At 37.1% G+C, this 21,640-nt stretch overlaps 1 protein-coding gene across 1 annotated transcript in view; it reads left to right on the top strand.

The window, feature by feature from the left end:
* The window catches only part of mtap (methylthioadenosine phosphorylase), a 198,515-nt gene that overhangs the window by 59,066 nt on the left and 117,809 nt on the right, over nucleotides 1–21,640 (top strand). The window contains exon 3 of the mRNA XM_059969996.1: nucleotides 20,282–20,340. Coding sequence (XP_059825979.1) covers nucleotides 20,282–20,340 — 59 coding nt within the window. The remainder of the gene's footprint in view (nucleotides 1–20,281; nucleotides 20,341–21,640) is intronic.

Genomic DNA, 21,640 nt, shown 5'->3' with positions numbered 1-21,640 from the left:
CTGTTTCACCGTTGACATTAACTGTCCTTGATCTTTCAGCTTCCCGAACTTCGATGAATCTTCACTCTCCGACTGGATTTTAACTGGCAGTATTGTAGCAAAACTACCGGCAATAACCTTTGAAACTAAGGCAGAAAGTAAAACTCCACCTTAAAATAAAACTGCGTCATAACATCGAATACACGGCAACATGGAGTCACTGGCAAATTCAGCTATGAACTGCCCCACCAACACAGGGAGGGGTTCTCCTTTTATACCCTGTTGGGGAAAAAACTATCACATGACCTCTCGCTGGCGGGAAAATGACGTCACTCCACCATGACAAGACCATTACCTCATGTCCAGCATAGCCTCAACTACATCATGGTCATGTGACAAGCACAAGATACCCATGGGTATGTAACAGCCCAGAGTCATATGTTTTGTAATTTCAAAACAATAAATTAATTCAAAGAAAAACAGGGAGTCTAAGAATACGGGTGTAACTTTGTCTTTTCTTAAAGCGAGGCACACACGTATGCAATAAATGTGTTTTTACTTATAACCTGTAATTAATTATTTAAATGACCAGGAATACTTAATCAACCAACATATACTGTATGTATAAGATTACTTAAATGCTATTGAAATATTAATTACACAGCACTCCTTCCTGCTTAGCTCTAAACTCCAGCAATATAGAAACCATCTCAGCTTGTATACATATACCATACATACAGTATACTACAAATGTAAATAATGCAAGTACTATGTACAGACATCCACAGAATAGTAAATTTTAAATGATCCCATTCAGGTCTGAAGATTTAATCTCTGTGGAGTATTTCTTACTGTTTAAGGATAACATCTTTCCTGACAAAGGATTACTCTGCTTGGCTGATGAGCTTTGTGGCTGTGAGAACAATCTCGGATTCTGGGGCATTCTCCATAGTGACTATAGAAGTTGCATCTGAGACAGTATGAAGTGGTTTTGACAGCTCTGGACGCCTTTCTTCTCCTTTTCTCTCTGGATTTGCTTCGATCACTTTTTCCTTTCTCGTGTTCCTTCAGTCTTTGCCTTTCTCTTTCTCGTTCATGTTCTGTCTCTCCATCTCTTCCCTCCTTTTTCTTCTTCTAATTTGTGCATCTTGATCTTAGGGTGGTCCATTTAGTTCACTGGAGTATTCTCTTACTAATCCATCTATTGCTCCCTTTACGATCTGATCCTGCTCTTGGATTCCTCATTCACAACATCATCTGATGAATCCTCTTTTTTTTATCTCATTGACTCCTTTCTTTTTGGCCTTCCCTTCATCCATCTGGGCTTTGGTCTTTTCATTTACTTTTTCAAGCAAGTTTTTATCTCCCACTTGAAGTTCATCCAATAACCTTAATTGGCACAGAGTAGACTCTTAGTCTTCATACTCACAAAAGCTGAAAGCTTGCAACTTTCCTCAAGCTCCTTAAGCTCTCAACCTGCTTAAAATCAAGTTATTTGCAATTGCCTGATTAGCATATCAGAAGCATTCTCAGATATATTGCCTACAAAAACTGTTGTAATCAGACAACTGCTTTTGTCACTTTCATGCTTCCTCTGAGCAGCATGGTCCTTCCTTGGTCAGATCAGCTTTCCAACCAGAGGCACACAGGTTGGTATCAACACTTATTTGTCCTTTGTTGTGCAACAGTCCATGAGACAGTTGTGGCATCGTCCAGTACCTTGCTGGCTTTGCTTTTGGTTGACTTTATTGTAGAGGATGCGACATGCAAATGGTGGATGGATCACCAATCAAGTTGAAGTTGTCTCAGCCAGTTCTGCCCCCACAATGCTGGTCCTTACATTTTTACCACATACAAGCTCAATGTGATGTGTTGGTTGTTGTATTTCACTGTCATGAATGTTCTTCCCACAGGAGTTATCTTTTCTCCAGTATAAATAGTTGGCTATTTGCAGACTTCAGTTTAGTATCTTTGAAATGCCATTCAAGCACATTTTGTGGAATGACTGAAACAGCCAAACCTGTGTGTCTAATTCCATTTTAATTAATCTGCTGTTCACTTTGGGTGTAAGCCATATTGCTAGTCTCCGATTAGTTTTCAAATTGTAAATCTCAAGGCTATACAGTTCTGTGTCACTCATCATTACCAGATTTTTCATCAACAGTGCACAGATTAGTGCTCTTTTTGAAACTGCAACTTGAACTGTATTTTCTCTTCTCTACGCAGTCCATTTATTTCTATTTGCTCAACGTGCTCTTTGTATGTTTATGTCCTACTTTGTTATACTTTCTGCAAGTTTCGCATTTAAATATACATTTGTTTAGTACAATTTGTTCAACCAGGCCTGTTTCTGTTCAAGCGATGCAATTTTATTCACACTCACTTTCATTCCTGACTGCAACTCAATTGCGTCTCTGACTGTGGTCTCCATTGAAACAGCGATTTACTTAGTTTCTTTGAATGTAAACTGCTTCAGTTAGGAGCCATTTTTGAATGCTTTCTTTTACGATTCCACAAACTAAACGATAACTGAGTGTATCATTTCTGAGCTGACAATGCTCAGATAATGTCTTCAAGTCAGCCACATATGCTGAAATGGATTCCCCTTCCTTTTCATTCTGCTTATGAAACCTAAAGTGTTCTGCAATCAACACTGGTTGTGGTTCTAAAGGTTCCTGCATTACTTTGACAGTATCAGGAAAGCTGAGTTCTGATGGTTTAGTTGGAGCAGTTAAACTACAAAACAAACTGAATGCCTTTGAACCCAATGCATTCAGCAAAATTAGCATCCACTTCTCATTGGCTATTTTATTTGCTTCAAAATACTGTTTAACCAATCATTTCTGATTGTTATCACCAGCTATGTCTTCTGGGTTTCCTTTTTAAAAAAAACTTGATGTGTCTTCTCTTCTGAAGAAGGATACTATTTTAAAACTCAACCTTCTCCTTGTGCTAGCTTTTGTTTTAACTCAATGTTCCCTGTGTTGTTTTTAATTTGACCGTTTCCCTTGCTGCAATTTAACAGATCAGTAGCCATGTCGGATGCATTTTAAAAGTACCTCATTGCTGATGTTAAGTTTTGTAATTTCAAAACATTAAATTAATTCAAAGGGAGACCAGGAGTCTGGGGATATGAGTCTACTTCATCTATACGAGCCGTGCATGTATCATGTGGTAGTATGATGATGTATGTAATTAATATATTTTTTTAATTATTTAAACAAAAAGAATAATCAATATATCACATACTTACACACACACACACACACACACACACAGGATTACTCAAATGTTATTGAAATATTGAATACACAATGCTATCAAACACTCCTCATAAGTTAATGCTTTCATTCTGGGAATATTATTGTGAACCTCTTCTGGACTGCCTCCAATGCTAGCACATCCTTCTTAGATAAGGGGACCAGAACTGCTCATAGTACTCCAAAGCCTTCTGACCAAAGCGTAATAAAGCTTCAGCATTAAATCTTTGCTTTTATGTTCTGGTCCTTTTGAAATGAATGCTGACATTATATTGGGCTTCCTTCCTTCATACTCAACCTGTAAGTTAACCTTTAGGTAGTCATACATGAGGACTCCCGAGTCCATTTGTACGTCTGATTTCTGAATTTGCTTCCATTTTATTTATTTTTCCATTATCTAATGAACGTTCACCAGTGTTTGGGTGAACTAAAAGAGGATTTCGGCAAGCTACTGCAATGAAACATAAAAACAAATGTATTTTTTTTAATCCAATCATTCATACCTTCCTGTCCAGGTTCAGACATATCCCAGTCACCAAAGTCAGGAAGCTGGCACAATGCCTTTCTTTCCACCCTCAATAAGCACTGACCTTCACTGCATTGCTTTTCTGGGGAATCCCTGAGATTCATGCCCACGTGTCCATCTCCAACAAAAGTGAGATCAGAGAGACAGGATGTGGCAGGGGTGGTATTTCAAATTACCTATTGTTGTCTTTTGGAGCTTTTATCTTGTAGAATAATTGGAATGGATCCAATGGATATATTAGAATCAGAATCGGAATCAGGTTTATTATCACTGGCATATGGTGTGAAATTTATTAAGTTAGCAGCAGCAGTTCAATGCAATACATGATGTAGCAGAGAGAGGACAAAAAATAATAATAATAAATTAAATAAAACAATAATAAATAAATTACGTATATTGAATAGATTTATTAAAAAATGTGCAAAAACTGAAGTGCTGTATATTTTAAAAAAAGTGAGGTAGTGTCCAAAGCTTCAAAGTCTTTTTAGGAATCGGATGGCAGAGAGGAAGAAGCTGTTCCTGAATCACTGAGTGTGTGTCTTCAAGCTTCTGTATCTCCTACCTGATGGTAACAGTGAGAAAAGGGCATGCCCTGGGTGCTGGAGGTAATTACTAATGGATGCTGCCTTTCTGAGACACTGCTCCCTAAAGATGTCCTGTGTACTTTGTAGGCTAGTGCCCAAGATGGACCTGACTAGATTTACAACCTTCTGCAGCTTCTTTTGGTTTTGTGCAGTAGCCCCTCCATACCCCACAGTGATGCAGCCTGTCAGAATGCTGTCCATGGTACAACTATAGAAGGTTTTGAGTGTATTTGTTGACATGCCAAATCTTTTCAAACTCCTAATAAAGTATAGCCGCTGTCTTGCCTTCTTTATGACTACATCAATATGTTGGGACCAGATTAGATCCTCAGAGATCTTTACACCCAGGAACTTGAATCTGCTCACTCTCTCCATTTCTGATCTCTCTATGAGGATTGGTGTGTGTTCATTTGTCTTACCCTTCCTGAAGTCCACAGTCAGCTCTTTTGTCTTCCTGATGTTGAGTGCCACGTTGTTGCTGCGGCACCATTCCATTAGTTGGCATATCTCACTTTTGTATGCCCTCTCGTCACCACCTGAGATTCTACCAACAATGGTTGTATTGTCAGCAAATTTTTAGATGGTATTTGAGCTATGCGTAGCCACACAGTCACGTATATACAGAGAGTAGATCAGTGGGCTAAGCACACACCCCTGAGGTGCGGCAGTGTTGGATCGTCAGCAAAGAGGCTATGTTACCACCAATCCGCACAGACTGGTCTTCCGGTTAGAAAGTCAAGGATCCAATTACAGAAGGAAGTATAGAAGCCCAGGTTCTGCATCAGGATTGTGAGAATGTTGGTATTAAATGCTGGGCTATAGTCAGTGAACAGCATCCTGACGTAGGTGTTTATGTTGTCTAGATGATCTAAAGCTGTGTGAAGAGCCATGGAGATTGTATCTCCCATTGACCTATTGTGTCAATAGGCAAATTGCAATGGGTCCAGGTCCTTGCTGAGGCAGGAGTTCAGTCTAGTCATAACCAACCTCAAAGCATTTCATCACTGTTGATGTGAGTGCTACCGGGCAATAGTCATTAAGGTTGCCCGCGTTATTCTTCTTTTGCATTGGTATAATTGTTACCTTTTTGAAGCAATTGGGAACTTCTGCCCGTAGCAGTGAGAGGTTAAAAATGTCCTTGAATACTCCCGGCAGTTGGTTGGCACAGGTTTTCAGAGCCATACCAGTTACTCCATCAGGACCTTCTGCCTTGCGAGGGTTCACTCTCTTTAAAGACAGTCTAACATCAGCCTTTGAGACAATTTTCATGGGGTCATCAGTTGTAGCAGGGATCTTCACAGCTGTAATTGTGTTCTCCTTTTCAAAGCATGCACAGAAGGCATAGAGTTCATGTGGTAGTGAAGCATCACTGCCATTCATACTATTGTAGTCAGGTCTTTAATATCTTCATGTGGAATCTTATCAAACACAATTAGACCACATTGAATTGGGATAATATTCTAAGGTTGAGGATTGGTTAAATAATTTGGGGTTCTGTGATTAGTGCTGTGTGCTGGTGCTCCAGCTGTTAACAATCTGTTTAAATCATTGGGATGAGGTGACCATGGTGCAATGTTAGTTAGTTTGCTGATGAAAAGAAATTGGGTGCTTATGTGAGGAAGTTGACAGGCAAATTGTAGTAGACAATTGGATTGTCTTTAGGGAAGGGATGGTCAAGTGCAGTTGAGGCATATATCCTTGAGATTCAAAGAGAGCATAAATTCAGAGCTTTCTGGTTGATGAGAAAGATGGAGGAAGGTTAGTTTTCGATTCCTCTGAAGGGCTTTTTTCCTTGCTGTTGTGTGTTTCTGTGATTTGGAAGAAAAGATGGTAGAATTTAAAGTTCGTCAGTTCTCTGGAGTGGATGGAATGTATCTTAAAATTCTGAGGGAAATACAGGAACACGGATGATAATCTCTCAGTGCTGTATGAATGCAGAGATGATGCCAGAGATTTAAGAATGGCAAATATTATTTCTTTGTACTGAAAAAAAGAATAAGGATAAGCTTGGCAACTACAGGGTCAGTCGAATAAACTTGGAGGAAAATAGATTCATTGAAGTAAACTACATAGATTTGTTGAGTGAAGAACAGATTTGAACAATTTGATAGAATGTTTTGATGAGGTAATTAATAGTTGATTAAGATTACCCCCTCCACTTCCAAGTGGCTTTTGATTTGCTGGGCATGTGGCACAAAAGGGACTTTGATGGCATAGATATGAAGTTGGATAAGTAACAGACAAAAAGAGAGTCATGATGAATAGTTTTGCTTTGAAGTAGGGTTGGGAATAGGCCATTAATATTTTTGCTTCTTTACTAATGGCCAACTAAAAGGTGCAAGCCACAATTTCTAAATTTGCAAATGACACAAAACTTGGCATAGTGTACTGTGAGGACTGATAGATTGCAGATTGGTGGAATAGGTAGATGTAGAGAAATGAAAGGTGGGATGAATTGAGGAGAGACTATATAGGATGTTGTTCAAAAAAGGGTGCAGGAGCAGAGGTACCTCAGGATATATCTGCAGAAGTCATTGAACAAAAGGCAAGGCAAGTGGAGAAAGTGGTTGATAAGACATAGATAACTTTGGGTATTGACAATAGAGACACAGAATATAAGAGGGGAAGTCATGCTGAACATTTATATAATACTGGTCTGGTCGCAGCTGGAATATTGTGTACAATTCTGGTTGGCACATCATTGAAAGGATGTGAAATTTCCAGTAAAAGTTTGCAAGAGTGATTCCTGGAAGAGGAACTAAAGTTAAAAGGACAGGTTAGAGAGACTAGAACTGTTTTCTTTGAGGAAAACTGAGGAGTGATTTGATAGAGCTATGCAAAACAATGAGTGATGCAGACAGAACTTATTCCGTATGGTGTGGGGTTGCTGACTGAAGGTTACAAGTATCAAATAAAGGGCGAGGAATTAAGATTGACATGAACAGAAGATTTTTTTTAGTGCAGTGTGTAATTGGAATGTGGAATGCACTGTCCTTCGATGTGGTGGAGACTGATTCCTTTGTGGTGATCAAGTAGGAATTGGATAAAAGTGCACTGAAGAAAAATTTGCAAGGTCATGGAGAGAGGACTGATGGCTGAAATTAGATAGAGGCTGTCTTGGAAAACCAGTATGATGTCATGGTTTCCTGTGATGTAACTTGTCTCAGGAAACAACTGTATGATGGACAGTATTGCAGGAGGAATGGAGTACAAAAACAATCTTTTTGATTGCCCTGTCATGATTGTATATGGAATGTTGGGCACATGTCTGGTCTCTCAAATCTCTGTGAAAAATAGATATATTTACGATACAGGGAGTGCAGCAAAAGCTGACTGGACTGATCTTTGCGGCAGGAGGAATATACCAAGAGAAAAGATTAGGTAGAATGCCTCTATGTTCTCTGGAGTTTAGCAGAATGAGGGATAATTTTGTTGAAACATGCATAGTTTTTACAGGACTTGGCAGGTTAAAGCTGGGTTTTTGCCTGTCTAGCTTATTCAGAATCAAAGGTCAACCATGCAAGACTAAGGTGAGAAAAACAAAATCTCTTCAGCCAGTATGTGGTGAATTCTTAGAATTCACTTCCCAAAATGCCAGTGGAATCCCAGTTGCTGAATACATTCAAGATAAATGAGTGATATACTTGTAGATATTAAGGGAGTTGAGCAAATGGGCTTAGTGTAGGAGTATTATGCTGAGATAAAAGGTCAGCCATAATTTAACTTAATGTCTGGTTAGGCACCAAAGGCCAAGTAGCCTACTCCTGTTTCTAATGCTAAAGCTTAAGCTGTTGAACTCAGAACCTGGCTGTGATGTCTATTAAATTTCCTATTCAAGGTGCCTTGTTTTTCAAGATGGATCCATAATCAGCTCTTGGGGCTTATGCTGGGCTGCTTGTTCTAATAATAATAATACTAATTAGAAATAATCATCACATATCCAGAATATGGTCACCAGAATAATTGTCTGATTTTGTTCTTCTGAATCAGCTTGATAATTTATGGAAAGAAGGATGTGAGTATTATCACAAACATAGAAAGTCAGCAGAAGTTGGAAATCCAGAGCAACACACACAAAATGCTGGAGCAACTCAGCAGGTCAGGCAGCATCTGTGGAAAACAGTAAACAGTTGACATTTCAGGCCAAGACTCTTCTTCAGGATGGGTTGTCATGAAGAAGTACTCGGCCCAAAATGTCGACTGAATACGCCTTTCCATAGATGCTGCCTGGCCAGCTGTTCCTCCGGCACTTTGTGTGTGTGAATATTATTGTAGCATTAGTTGATTATGGATGCATTTTCTGCTCCAATTACACTTCAGGTTTTCTCTTCAGTAATTTTAATTCTTATATTTGTTGTAAAGTTATCTACTAGTCCCAAGGCATAATTTCTTAATAATGATGTGTTTTTCAAGTGTAAGTATTTTCTTAAATTATTTCATGATTCAAATATCTTCTGTATTAAATTTATCTTTGTCTCTCAGTTTTTAGTTTCTGATATTTTCTTATGCTAAAAGTTCATAATATTTTGAAATCTGAGTGGCATACCATGCTTTTGTTTTTTCTTCCCATTTCTATTTCTTCTTCTGTTCCTTCTCATAGAGAAATACAGCACAAAAGCAGTCCTTTCAGCCCATCTAGTCCATGCTTACTGTCCCATCCAGCAGATTGTTAGCAGAGTTTATTTCCCTTCCTATGCATGTACTGACATTTACTAATGTAAATGCAATATTTTAGAATCCATTTAAGTTGATATTAATGCTTCTGCCAGGTTTCTGTGTTCAATATGCAATATTACTATAGGTAATATCCAAATGCAAATTGCTATCCAGAGTTTACAGTTCTTGTTGTGGTATTATGAAAAAATAGTCATTTTTTTGACATTGTAGAGACACTTTATAATGATACAACACAAGAAGTGGCAATTTTGTACCTCTTTGTGGGCAGGCTGTCCATTGAATTTTTTTTCACAGCCTTGATGTTTTTGCCTTTTGAACATTATTATTGAAACTTTTTGCCATGCTTTTTGGTAGTGCATTTCAGATCATAACAACTCAGAGGAATACATACCTTGTGGCACAAGAAAGGCCATTCTTCCCAGTCAGTCTATGTGGCATCAATGTCCATTTGAACTTATTTCTTAAATTAATGCTATCAGTATAGCCCTGTATTTCCCTCCCCTTATTTTTAGTTGTAATTGTGCAGTTTGTTTTAAGCACACTTTGCAGTATGAAGTTCCACACCCAGTCACTTATGGTTCTTCTGAATTATCTGGAGACACAAGAGACTGCAGATACTGGAATCTGGAGCAACTAACAATCTGCTGGAAGAACTTGGCAGGTCAAGCAGTATCTGGTAGGAAAGGAATTATCAATGTTTTGAGATGAAACCCTGTGTCAGGGCTTAGATTGGAGAAGTGAGCTGACCAGTGTTAAACTGGCATATACGTTATACTGGCCATTTTGAGCCTCCACTCTTGGTCCTGATGCAGGGTTTCACCCAGAAACATCAACAGCTCTTTTCCTCCCACAGATGCTGCTTGACTCATGAGTTCCTCCAGCAGACTGAATATTTTTTCTGATTCTTTGCAAGATTTCTTGCTGACTGTCTCATATCGACATTACACAAAATGCTGGTGGAACGCAGCAGGCCAGGCAGCATCTATAGGGAGAAGCATGTTGACCCTTTGTCAGGACTCGGCCCGAAACGTTGACAGTGCTTCTCCCTATAGATGCTACCTGGCCTGCTGCATTCCACCAGCATTTTGTGTGTGTTGCTTGAATTTCCAGCATCTGCAGATTTCCTCGTGTTTGCTTTTCATATTGACATTATATCAGTGAGACCCGACATAGATTAGGAGACTGCTTTTCTGCGCACCTATACTGTGTCCACCAGATAATGTGGGATCTCCCAGTAGACACTCATTTCAGCTCTACTTCCCATTCTGACATGTCAGTCCATGGCCTCCTGTACTGCTGCGATAAGGTCACAGTCAGGTTAGAGGAGTAACACCTTGTATTCCGTCTAGGTAACCTCCAACCTGATGGCATGAACGTCGATTTCTCGAATTTTCAGTAATTGTCCCTTCACTATTCCCCATTCCTGTTTCCCTCTCTCACCATATCTCCTTACCTCCCTATCTGGTGTTCTTCTTCCTTCCCTTTCCATGGTATTCTATCCTCTCCTATCAGATTCCCTTTCCTCCAGCTATTTCTCTTTCACCAGTTTCGCAGCTCTTTACTTCACTGCTCCCCCTCCCGGTTTCACCTATTCACCTATTATTACCTACCACCTTTTACTTCCTCTTCCCCTCCACCCCCGTCCCAACCTTCTTACTCTGATTTCTCATCTTTTTTTCCCAGTCCTGATGAAGAGTCTTGGCCAAAATGTCGGCTGTTTACTCTTTTCCATAGGTACTATCTGGCCTGCTGAGTTCCTCCAGCATCTTGTGTTCATACTGACATGTTTCAGTTTTGGCTTTTTCCTGTATTGAAGCAATCAATGTAGACTTTAGTCAAATAGTTAATCATTTGGAAAAATGTCAATCTGATAATCTCTAGAATCTCTCCTTTCGGAAAGAGACACACTTTCACTCCCATTTCCTGACTTGTGTATTTGTGTACCCAGCTCTGTTAGATCCTCTTTCCTCTTTAGCTCCTTGTTTTCAAATAATAATTATATAATGTCAAAATATAATGTCTCATTATACTGGAATTCTTTTTCCAATTATGTGCTCATTTTCCTATTAACAGCTTTAACTTTCAACAAAGACAGTTATGAAATGATACATTTTGATAAAAATTGTAGTGATCTCATTGAAGCATACAAAATTCTTATTGGGTTTGACAGGGTTGACATTTGCCCTGGCTGACGTGTCTAGAACCAGAGGGCAAGACCCATATAAATTTTGTATGCTTCAATTAAATTACTGTTTTTGTAGTTCCAAAGTGAAGTTAATACAGGAAAGGGGCACTGAGATAAAAGATTAGTGATTATCTTACTGACTAAAGGAGCAGTCACAAGGGGCTGAATAGTCTGCCTTGTAAAGGAATAGTATAATTCCTTATACAGTCTCGTGAATGAGGAGAGACAATGATCTAAGTAGAATAATTGTAATGGGGTGCAGGAGCAAGAGAGGTCAAAGGGTATATGCACTTGTATCTTTGAGAGTGAAGGAATAAGTAGAGAAGCTTGATAATATTAATTTTGTACACTGCTATCAATTAATTTGATAATTATCTTGTCTTCCAGTTATTTATCATCCATCTATTAAAAGTAGTCTCTTTCAATCTGCTCTACCAGAACTGTTAATAGTTTTCTTCACCTCTAGTTAAGCTCTGGCTAACATTTTTCTTTATAAAGCAATCAGACTGACTTTTCATATAAATGAGGTCTCATTCCAGGTATTTGTTTATCCTCTTAAAGTTCTTAGCACTTTTTCCAGGGTATGGTAGCCAGAATTTGCCAAGGCTTACCAGATAGGTGCTGGTAACTATTTAGTAAATGTAAACATAGATTCTTTGCTTTTGAATTCTGTTCTTGCACTCATAAAACCAGGCATGCTTTTTGTTAACAATTATTGAAAAGCAAAATGCTGTTGACATCTGAAATAAATTCAGAAAATGTGGCAACATTTGACAGGTAAAGCTAGCCTGTCTGTGGAGAGACTGAATTAACGATTTGACCTGAAACATTAGAGTCAGCTGGAGACGCTCATGGAGTGAGTACTGTTTTAGATTCGCTCCATAACCTTTACTTTTTTTAACCTTTGATCACCCTTATTCAGCTTATTTTTACCTATACCGAAAGTTTCTTTATTAATTTTTTTTGGATTTACTGCCAAGAGTTTGTTGTGCACTTTTGAAGCTATGCAAACAGAAATGTCTTTCAGGTCTAAGGGATGGGATCCCGGACGCAATCCGAACGGTAACGGAAAGAAGCAGGCTCCGCCACAACAAACTCAATTAACTTTTGAATTGTTTATGGAGGTTTTGGATAAAAAATTTGCTGAACTACAACAGTTTTTTAAAGAAGATATAAAGGCTTTTCAAGAGTACATGGTTAAGACGGATTTAGTAATTAAACAGCAACAAGCTCTTATTGAGTCTCTGCAAGAAGATGCTCGGAAGCGAGATTTGACTATTGAAAAACTGCAACAGGATTTAATTTCGACCATTAAGCTGATGGATGCCCTTAAAGCCAAAAGTGACGAGTTTGAGAATCGGTCCAGAAGACAGAACTTACGTATACTTGGTCTTTCAGACGGCATAGAAAAAGATGACCCTTCGAAATATTTTGCTCAACTTTTAAAAGAAGCGTTTCCGACGATTTTCCCGAATAACCCCCCTTTATTGGATCGGGCAAATAGAATTCGGCGTCGATCACCGAGTGTTACAGACAAACCTTCGGTGGTAATTGTCCGGTTTCATTATGTACATGACAAAGAACAACTTATAAGAGCAGCTCGTCGGGCAGGAAGGATTAAATTCAAAGAATTTTGTTTCCGCCTGATCGAAGACTTTAGCCCTGACCTTTTAAAAAGAAGGCTTCTTTTTAAACAGTTGATGGCTGAATGTTATGAGAAAAATCTGAAACCTGCGCTTCTATGCCCTGCGAAGCTTCGAATATCTCCGTCGAATGCTCCACGACAGGTTTTCATTTCAACTTCAGAAGCGAGAAAATATCTGGAGGAGAACTTCCCTACTGCTACAGACACCAGTCTGTAATAAATGAACGATTCTGATCGTGTAAGGTGGTTCTCGATCTCTTAAACCTGAATTAAAATCTGGTTATTGGTGTAGGTTCATCCTATACTTTATACTTCAGTTAAAGTGTGTTTTTGTCATATTAATTGTTTTGCCTTATACACTTTAACCATTTAACTACATACTTGTCCATTAACTTTGTTCTTTCAAAGGTATATTTTTAATTCTTTGAAGGTGAATTTTTCTTTGATTAAGATGGTGGTTTTTTGAAAAAGATTTTTGGTTTTGCTTAAGATGGCGTTATTTTTTTCTTTCTTTTGTCTTTTTCCTACAATGCATTGTTTATCATAGCTTAAATATTTTTTGTTTTGTCTGGGCTAGAGCCCGATTTATAATTTTTTTTAGTGATTATATTTTTTTTTACAACTAACTATACTTAGAAATATGTTTTTTATTATAGTGATTTTAATTTTTAAAGTTGGGGTGATTCTTTTATATATATCCTTTATATATGGAGTGTTCTTCAGCTGACGTGGGGGTAGGATTAGTCTTACTTTTTCCCTTTTTAAGTCATATTTTGGCTTTTTCTCTTTCTCTTGGGGGGTGGGGGGATGGTCTGTTTTCTAATTCTATTTTTTTGTACCAGTTTGTGTTAGTTTTTTTATTTGGGCTGTTTTTGAACTTCAAATATGTCTGTGTTGTCGTCACTTCCGGGTCTTCTCATTACTTTTGTTCCTCTTCCGGGTGCATGAGTTTATAAGTTGGTTAACCCTTTCTATACCAAAGGGTTGATTTTAGAATTATGGCTCAGACCATTAATTTTGTGTCTTGGAATACTAATGGTTTAAATCATCCAATTAAACGAAAGAAGATTTTAAAAGAATTCCAAAGACTTAATGCTCATATCATTTTTGTACAAGAAACTCATGTGAGGAAGGAGGACAAATTTCGTTTTTTTAGATTTTGGTGGGGTCAACAGTATCATGCAAATTCGAATGCTAAAGTAAAAGGAGTTTCAATTTTTATTGACTCCTCTATTTCATTTGTTCAACATGATATTTTTTCGGATCCGAATGGCAGATTTTTGTTAATTACGGGTTTACTTTGTAATAAAAAGGTTGCTTTGGTTAATGTTTATGCTCCAAATGTGGATTGTCCTGACTTTTTTAAGTCCTTATTTACCTCTTTACCCAATTTAAACGAATATAAGTTAATAATGGGTGGTGACTTTAATTGTTGCTTAAATCCTCTGATGGATAAATCTTTATCTATTCAGACTTTACCTAATAAGTCGGCCACTTGTATTAACTCTTTTTTGACTGACAATGGAGTTTTTGATATTTGGAGATTCCGGCATCCTAAAGACAAAGAGTTTTCTTTTTTCTCACATGTTTATCACTCTTATTCAAGAATTGATTATTTTTTTGTAGACTCTTGTTTTATTCCATTGGTAATCGGTTGTAACTAAGATATTATAGCTATCTCTGATCATGCTCCATTATTGCTTTCTATGAAATTTACGGATACAGCTTCTAATGCCAGACAATGGCGATTTGACTCTACCTTGTTGCAAGACTCTGACTTTATAAAATTTATGGAGGAGCAGATCGACTTCTTCTTTTCAACTAATTCTACAGATGATATTTCCTGCGAAAGCGTACATACGTGGACAGATTATTTCTTATTCTGTTGGTTTGAGGAAACGTACTAAGATGGAAACTCTTTTATTGGTTGATAAAATTAAAGAGATTGATAAGAAATATTCGATTGCTCCTAGTAAGGAGCTTTACAAACAAAGGGTTGAACTTCAAATGGAACATAGTTTATTACTTACATCCTCGATTGAAAATCAATTAATGAAAACTAAATCTGATTTTTATATACGTAGTGATAAATCTGGTAAACCGTTAGCTAGTCAATTGAAGAATGCTTTGGTTAAACGTCAAATCACTAAGATTGGTCAGCAGAATGGGAATCTGACAGTTAATCATGATGAGATAAATAAGGCATTTCAAGACTTCTATACCTCCCTGTATCAATCTGAATTTCCTCAAGATCATAATACCATGTCTGATTTTCTTGGGAAATTAAATTTTCCAAGATTATCATCTGATGATCTTTTGATATTGGATACTGCTATTATGGATGTAGAAATTAAAGGGGCTATTTCCTCAATGAATTCTGGGAAAGCACCGGGTCCAGATGGTTATACAGTTGAATTTTTTAATTTTTTTTCCGCTACTCTTTCCCTTTGGTTAGGTAAGGTTTTTGAGGAAGCCATTAGATTGGGGAATTTGTCACAATCTTTTTATAGAGCTTCCATTTCTCTAATATTGAAGAAAGATAAAGACCCTACTAACTGTGCTTCCTATAGACCTATATCTTTATTGAATGTAGACTCCAAGATTTTTTCCAAGTTACTGGCATCTAGATTGGAGAAGGTATTACCCAAAATTATTTCAGATGATCAAACCGGTTTTATTAAAAATCGTTATTCTTTTTTTAACATTAGGAGATTGTTGAATATTGTTTATACTCCCTCACATGACACTTCAGAATGCGTGATTTCATTAGATGCGGATAAAGCATTTGATAGAGTTGAATGGCCTTACTTATTTAATGTGTTGGAGAAGTTTAATTTTAGTCCGGTATTTATATCATGGATTAAATTGATTTATCATACTCCAGTAGCCTCAGTGTTTACCAATAATCAAAGATCTCCCTTTTTTCGCCTATTTCGGGGCACTAGACAAGGATGTCCTCTTAGTCCATTACTATTTAACATTGCCTTAGAACCTTTGGCAATTGCCATCAGACAATCACAGGATATTTTGGGTATTAATCGTGGGACAGATATTCATAAGTTATCTTTGTATGCAGATGATTTATTACTATTCATTTCTAACCCGGGGAAATCCAACCCAGCAGTTTTATCATTATTGGCTCAATTTAGTGAGTTTTCTGGGTATAAGTTAAATCTTAATAAAAGTGAATTGTTTCCTTTGAATAAACGGGTCCCAATTTATGGAAATTTACCTTTTAAATTAGTTAATGATTCTTTTACTTATTTAGGGATCAAAATCACAAAAAACCATAAAGATTTATTTAGATTTAATTTTCTACCCTTAATTGATCAGATTAAAGGTTTGTTTACTAAGTGGTCACCTTTATCTTTATCCCTAATAGGTAGGATTAATGCTATTAAGATGGTTATTTTACCTAAGTTTTTATATATTTTTCAAGCGATACCAATTTTTATCCCGAAATCTTTTTTTTACTAATGTTGACTCTAAAATTTCTTCATATATATGGCAGAATAAAAATCCCAGGTTAAGTAAAATATATTTACAGAAGACAAAAAAGGAAGGCGGGTTAGCATTACCTAATTTCAGATTTTACTATTGGGCAGTTAATATTAGATATTTGTTATGTTGGCTGAAAGATGGGGGTGGATCTTTCGGCCCTTGTTGGGTGAGTTTAGAAACTAAATCGGTATCAGTTTATGCTCTGGGTTCTATTTTAGGGACTTCTCTCCCTTTTGCTCTTTCTAAATTGCCGAAACGAATTGACAACCCGATAGTTAAACATACTTTGCGTATATGGTTTCAATTTCGGAGATTTTTTGGGTTGACTCAATTCGTTTTAAATAGTCCTATTGTATCTAATTGTTTTTTCCACCCTTCCATTATAGATCAAGCTTATTCGGCTTGGAAAACTAAGGGATTACTAAGATTTTCTGATTTATTTTTAGACAATTGTTTCATGTCTTTTGAGCAATTATCCAACAAATATAACTTGCCTAGATTTCATTTTTTTTAGATATTTACAGATTAGACATTTTTTAAGTTCTGTACTCCCTATGTTTCCAAATTTTGTGCCTTCAGATATTTTGGAGAGTTTATTTGAATTAGACCCTTTTCAAAAAGGGCTTATTTCAAAACTTTATAATATAATTACGAAGATACGTTCAGAGCCTCTTTATAAGACTAAAAAGGATTGGGAAAGAGAGCTTAGTCTTAGTATTTCTGGTGAGAATTGGGATAGAATTCTTCAATTAGTTAATACATCATCGTTATGTGCCAAACATTCATTAATACAATTTAAGGTCGTACATAGGGCCCATATGTCCAAGGATAAATTAGCTCATTTTTACTCTCATATTAGTCCTATTTGTGATAGATGTCATTCTGAAATTGCGTCTTTAACTCATATGTTTTGGTCTTGTTCATTTTTGGAGAAATATTGGAAAGATATTTTTGATATTATTTCTGTGGTTTTGAATATCGATTTACAACCTCATCCTATTACCGCAAATTTTGGTTTACCAATGTTAGACTCACTGCATTTATCTTCTTCTGCCCGTCGAATGATTGCATTTCTAACTCTGATGGCTAGAAGATCTATATTGTTGAATTGGAAGGAAATTAATCCTCCCACTGTATTTAATTGGTTCTCTCAAACTATGTTATGTTTAAATTTAGAAAAAATTAGAAGTGGTACTTTTGAGACTTCTATTAAATTTGAAAAGTTACGGAGACCATTTATTCAACATTTTCATATGATGTAATATGACCCTGTGCCAAGTTCATTTGATTTCCCAGCTTTTAGCTTATGTATGTTGAGAGGACCAGAAGTGACGGCATTGATGAATACTTATTTTTGTGAGATATTATAAACAGCCCCCCTTTTTTTTTCTTTTTCTCTTTTTTTTGCTTCTTTTTTCTTCTATATTAGTTATTAGATTAGATTAGCTAGTTTTGCATTATATATATATTTTTTTCTTTCTTTTTTGTTTTCTTTATATCATATATTATGAAATATTTAGACTTACCATGTTCATACATATATTTTATGGCTTATGTCTTGGTAAACATTTATATTGTAACTATTATGTATGTTTTTTTTCAGATGTAATGGAATTTGTATGTTGGTAATTTCTTTATCAATATATCATTTGTATTCTGTCCATATTACTAATATTAATAAAAAGATTTAGAAAGAAAGAAAAGAAACTTTAACTCTTTTTCTCTTTTCATCGATGCTACCTGACCTGTGTACTTAAATCATTTTATGCATTTTTATAATAGACTAGTGTAAAGAATTGTCAATGTCCTTGCTCATTTATGACAGCACCATTTAACCTCACAGGGTACAAACTCAACAATGACGACTGTCAGGTTTACTCCCTCTTGATTGCCCACTGTATCCGACCTGTGGGGGATATGCCCCGCAGATAGATAAGATGCATGTGGATACAGAGATGGAGAAATTCAAAGCATTGGCTGAAAGATTGCAACATAAATATTCCGTTGCACTGACATAATAATTTTGACACATTCTCAAATGATGATGAAGCAAACGTCCATGGTTAACTGGACTGGCAGTACTCTTCCTAGGTTTGATTACAGTGGCTAGGATTCTAAAATCTACTTCCGAGGTGCCTTGAAGGCATCTCGTTGCAGCGCAACTTGATGGATACGATTAAATATTCCCATTTCAACCGGAAACAGCTGAGAATCACAACTGCTTCCAAGGTTTGTACAGTTAACAAAGATGTTTTAATGTGATTAAGCAAACAGTAGCTACTTAAAACCAACCCAAAAAATGCTGATTGTGGCCATACTTCTCATTGGACTCCTGAAAGGAAATGTAGCTGTCACCCACTGATACGGATGTGTTTAAGAAAACGGGGTTTTGTCTTCCTCTCCCAATTATCCTGCTGGCAAATCTACAGTCTCTAGTATCAGAGGGACATTAGGACTGCTTGTGTTCTTTGTTTCACAGAATTCTGAATCCCCTTCCTTACTATACACAGCAATTCAGATTGACCAGTTCACTGTATACTGTCAGGATAGGACTGTTGAGTCTCTCAAAACCTGGGGTGGAGATATATGCTTCATGATCAACTCCTCTTGGTGCACAATTGTATCAGTAATGTCCCAATTCTGCTCACCAGACCTGAAATATCTTGCAATTAAGCGCCGTCCAAATTACCTGGGAGATTACAGCAATCATTTTGGTAGCAATATGCATTCCACCAAGCAGGCTCTAGATGATCTGAGCACTGTAATCAGCATACACGGAACAACACACCCTGATGCCCTCACCATCATTTTGGGGGGATTTTAATCAGGCCAGCTTGAAAAAGTCACTAAATAATTACCATCATCAAATCGCCTGCAGTGCCAAAGGAAACAACTCACTGGACCACTGTTACAAGAATACCTACCATGCTATTCCATGCCCAAGCTTTGGGAAGTCTGAACAACCTGGTTATACTTCTGCCCCCAAGTATAGGCAGAGACTGAAGACTGCAGCACCAGCAGTGAGGACCAAGAGATATGGACAAGGGAAGCACAGGAGCACTTACAGGACTGCTTTGTAATGGTGGACTGGACTATTCAGGGATTCATCTTGGAATCTGGATGAGTATGGCACAGTTGTTAATGACTTCATTAAAACCTTGGGCAACGCAGTTTCCCATATGAAAATATGCAACACACAGTCACTTGCACACAAAACCTTGCACACTCCTAATAGCAGCACTAAACTTCAAAGGCCTATTGTATAATCCAACCTCTCATTGGCTACCTAAACAAAGATATATGTGAGACTTAGGTACTAGTAAAACTTGATCTCATTTCTGTAAAAAGAATCTAGGAAAACATTTAAGATTGAACATTTATTCTCAATTATAAAATCACTAAATAAAGTCTTAGACCTATCAGAGAGAAAAGAGTCTGCAGGTGCTACTCAGTCCATTGAGTTCCTCCAGCAGTTTGTTTTCTTGCTTTAGGCCCTTCATTCTCTGAAAGGAAATATGAGCATGATATATCACTTCCAACAACCTCATCCCAAAGCACTTCATGTATAATATGTAGTTGTGACACATGACTTGATAATTTTGCAATGTTGGTTGGGAATAAATTGTGGCTACTCTCATAGAATACTTTTCTAAGCTCTGTGAATGTCCACTTGGCTTGTATTTTAAATAATTAGTTTTTATTTGAATCTCTTTACGGAGAAGGTCTATTCAAAGATGATATAATTATACATTGCTTTATTGGTTCTGTATTCTTTATTTTACCATATCTTTCCTCCACCTTCCTAACATTGGACATTAATTTTATCTCAGATATACGTTCCTGACTGGTATAAATGAACGCTTAATAGCTGAGGGATGGCTAGTAGGTTACTTGTCTAATGCTTTGTGTTTCCTTTTTACACAGCCTTCAGATGTTCTGGTGGTGGGAAAGATCAAAAAGGTTGATTGTGTTGTCCTTGCAAGGTAAGTGTAACAGGTTATTACAGTTTCCTTTAATCAACAGTTAACTTTTTTTTGCTGAAAGTATTGTGATTTATCTTTCTGTCTGTCAATATGTGTATCTTATCAAAATATTGTAATGAATAATCTGAGGAAGTAAAGAATAAATTACATTTGGCAATCACTTGCCGAAGGATATTTTTTGTGTAACAATATCATCTGGAATTCTGCTTTATTTTCTTCTTTTTTCCTTTCTTTCTAATGGAATGCAGTGATAATTTCAAACTTTGCAAGAGAGAGGAGTTAATTGGATAGAATAGCTGACGGAAGTGCAGTGGGCTAAATGATCCCTTCCGTATAGTGTTGTTCTATAATTTTAGATTAATTAAATCCCTTAAAATGTTATGACCAGAAATGAAACAGAAGAAATGAAATGTAAGATATTCCCTTGCTAAGAGACCAGTAATTTTTCACATTTCTTGTGTTTCTGGGAAGGCCAGCAATTATTCCCCATCCACAATTTCTCTTGAGGGTGCAGTAGTGAATGACTTTGTTCAAACCAATGTCATCTGATGGCGAAGATACTCCACAGCAGAACCTGACTACCCAGTGTGATACCCGGAGCCCAAGTCTGTGTGTCAAAAATAATTACCAGTTCCTGAGGTCAGATCATGCTGGGTTGTCTCAGTAATTTATAGAGTGGAATTCAGTATTCTGTCACTACACAGAGGAGTAAGGAGTCAGGATGAAAGTTTATTCTTAGAGCAGGTGTATTGAGCCAAGCCATGGAAGAAATGTTGGTAAAAGAGCAGTCGAATCAGAGGAGGGGTGACTCGGACTTTAGAGGTTCCTGGGATCGACAGGAAGAGGTGAGTCTGGTTCATTGGTGAGACTGATGGTGAGCGAGCTGCATTGCCTCGGTTGTTTTGTGGACAAGGCTCTCGTGTCTCAGAGTCGCTTGTTTGATTGCCGGCTGGAGCCATTTTTATTTTTATACTGAAGTAGATCACTATTCCAGGTATAGATGAATAGAAACTTTTGACCCAGTGATAACAAAAAATATGTAGCATCGCTCGAGGTTGAGATGGTGCATAATTTGGAGTTGACAGAACCCTGATGTGACTCCTGCTGTTGTCTTTTTAGATATGGGGTGTTGTTTCAAATAAAACTTGTAAAATTACTAATAATCATCCTGCAGCTGATATACATTACAGCTGTGGGGGAGGCAGTGGTGGGTTATTGTAATATGCCATTTATTTTTTTTTAATTTTATTAGTTTTTTTTATACATTTCCTACATAACTACAGATAAAAAAAAATCCCAG

Source organism: Hypanus sabinus, chromosome 5 (assembly GCF_030144855.1).
Source record: "Hypanus sabinus isolate sHypSab1 chromosome 5, sHypSab1.hap1, whole genome shotgun sequence".
Lineage (NCBI taxonomy): Eukaryota > Metazoa > Chordata > Chondrichthyes > Myliobatiformes > Dasyatidae > Hypanus > Hypanus sabinus.
This window is presented reverse-complemented; position numbering and strand designations above follow the sequence as displayed.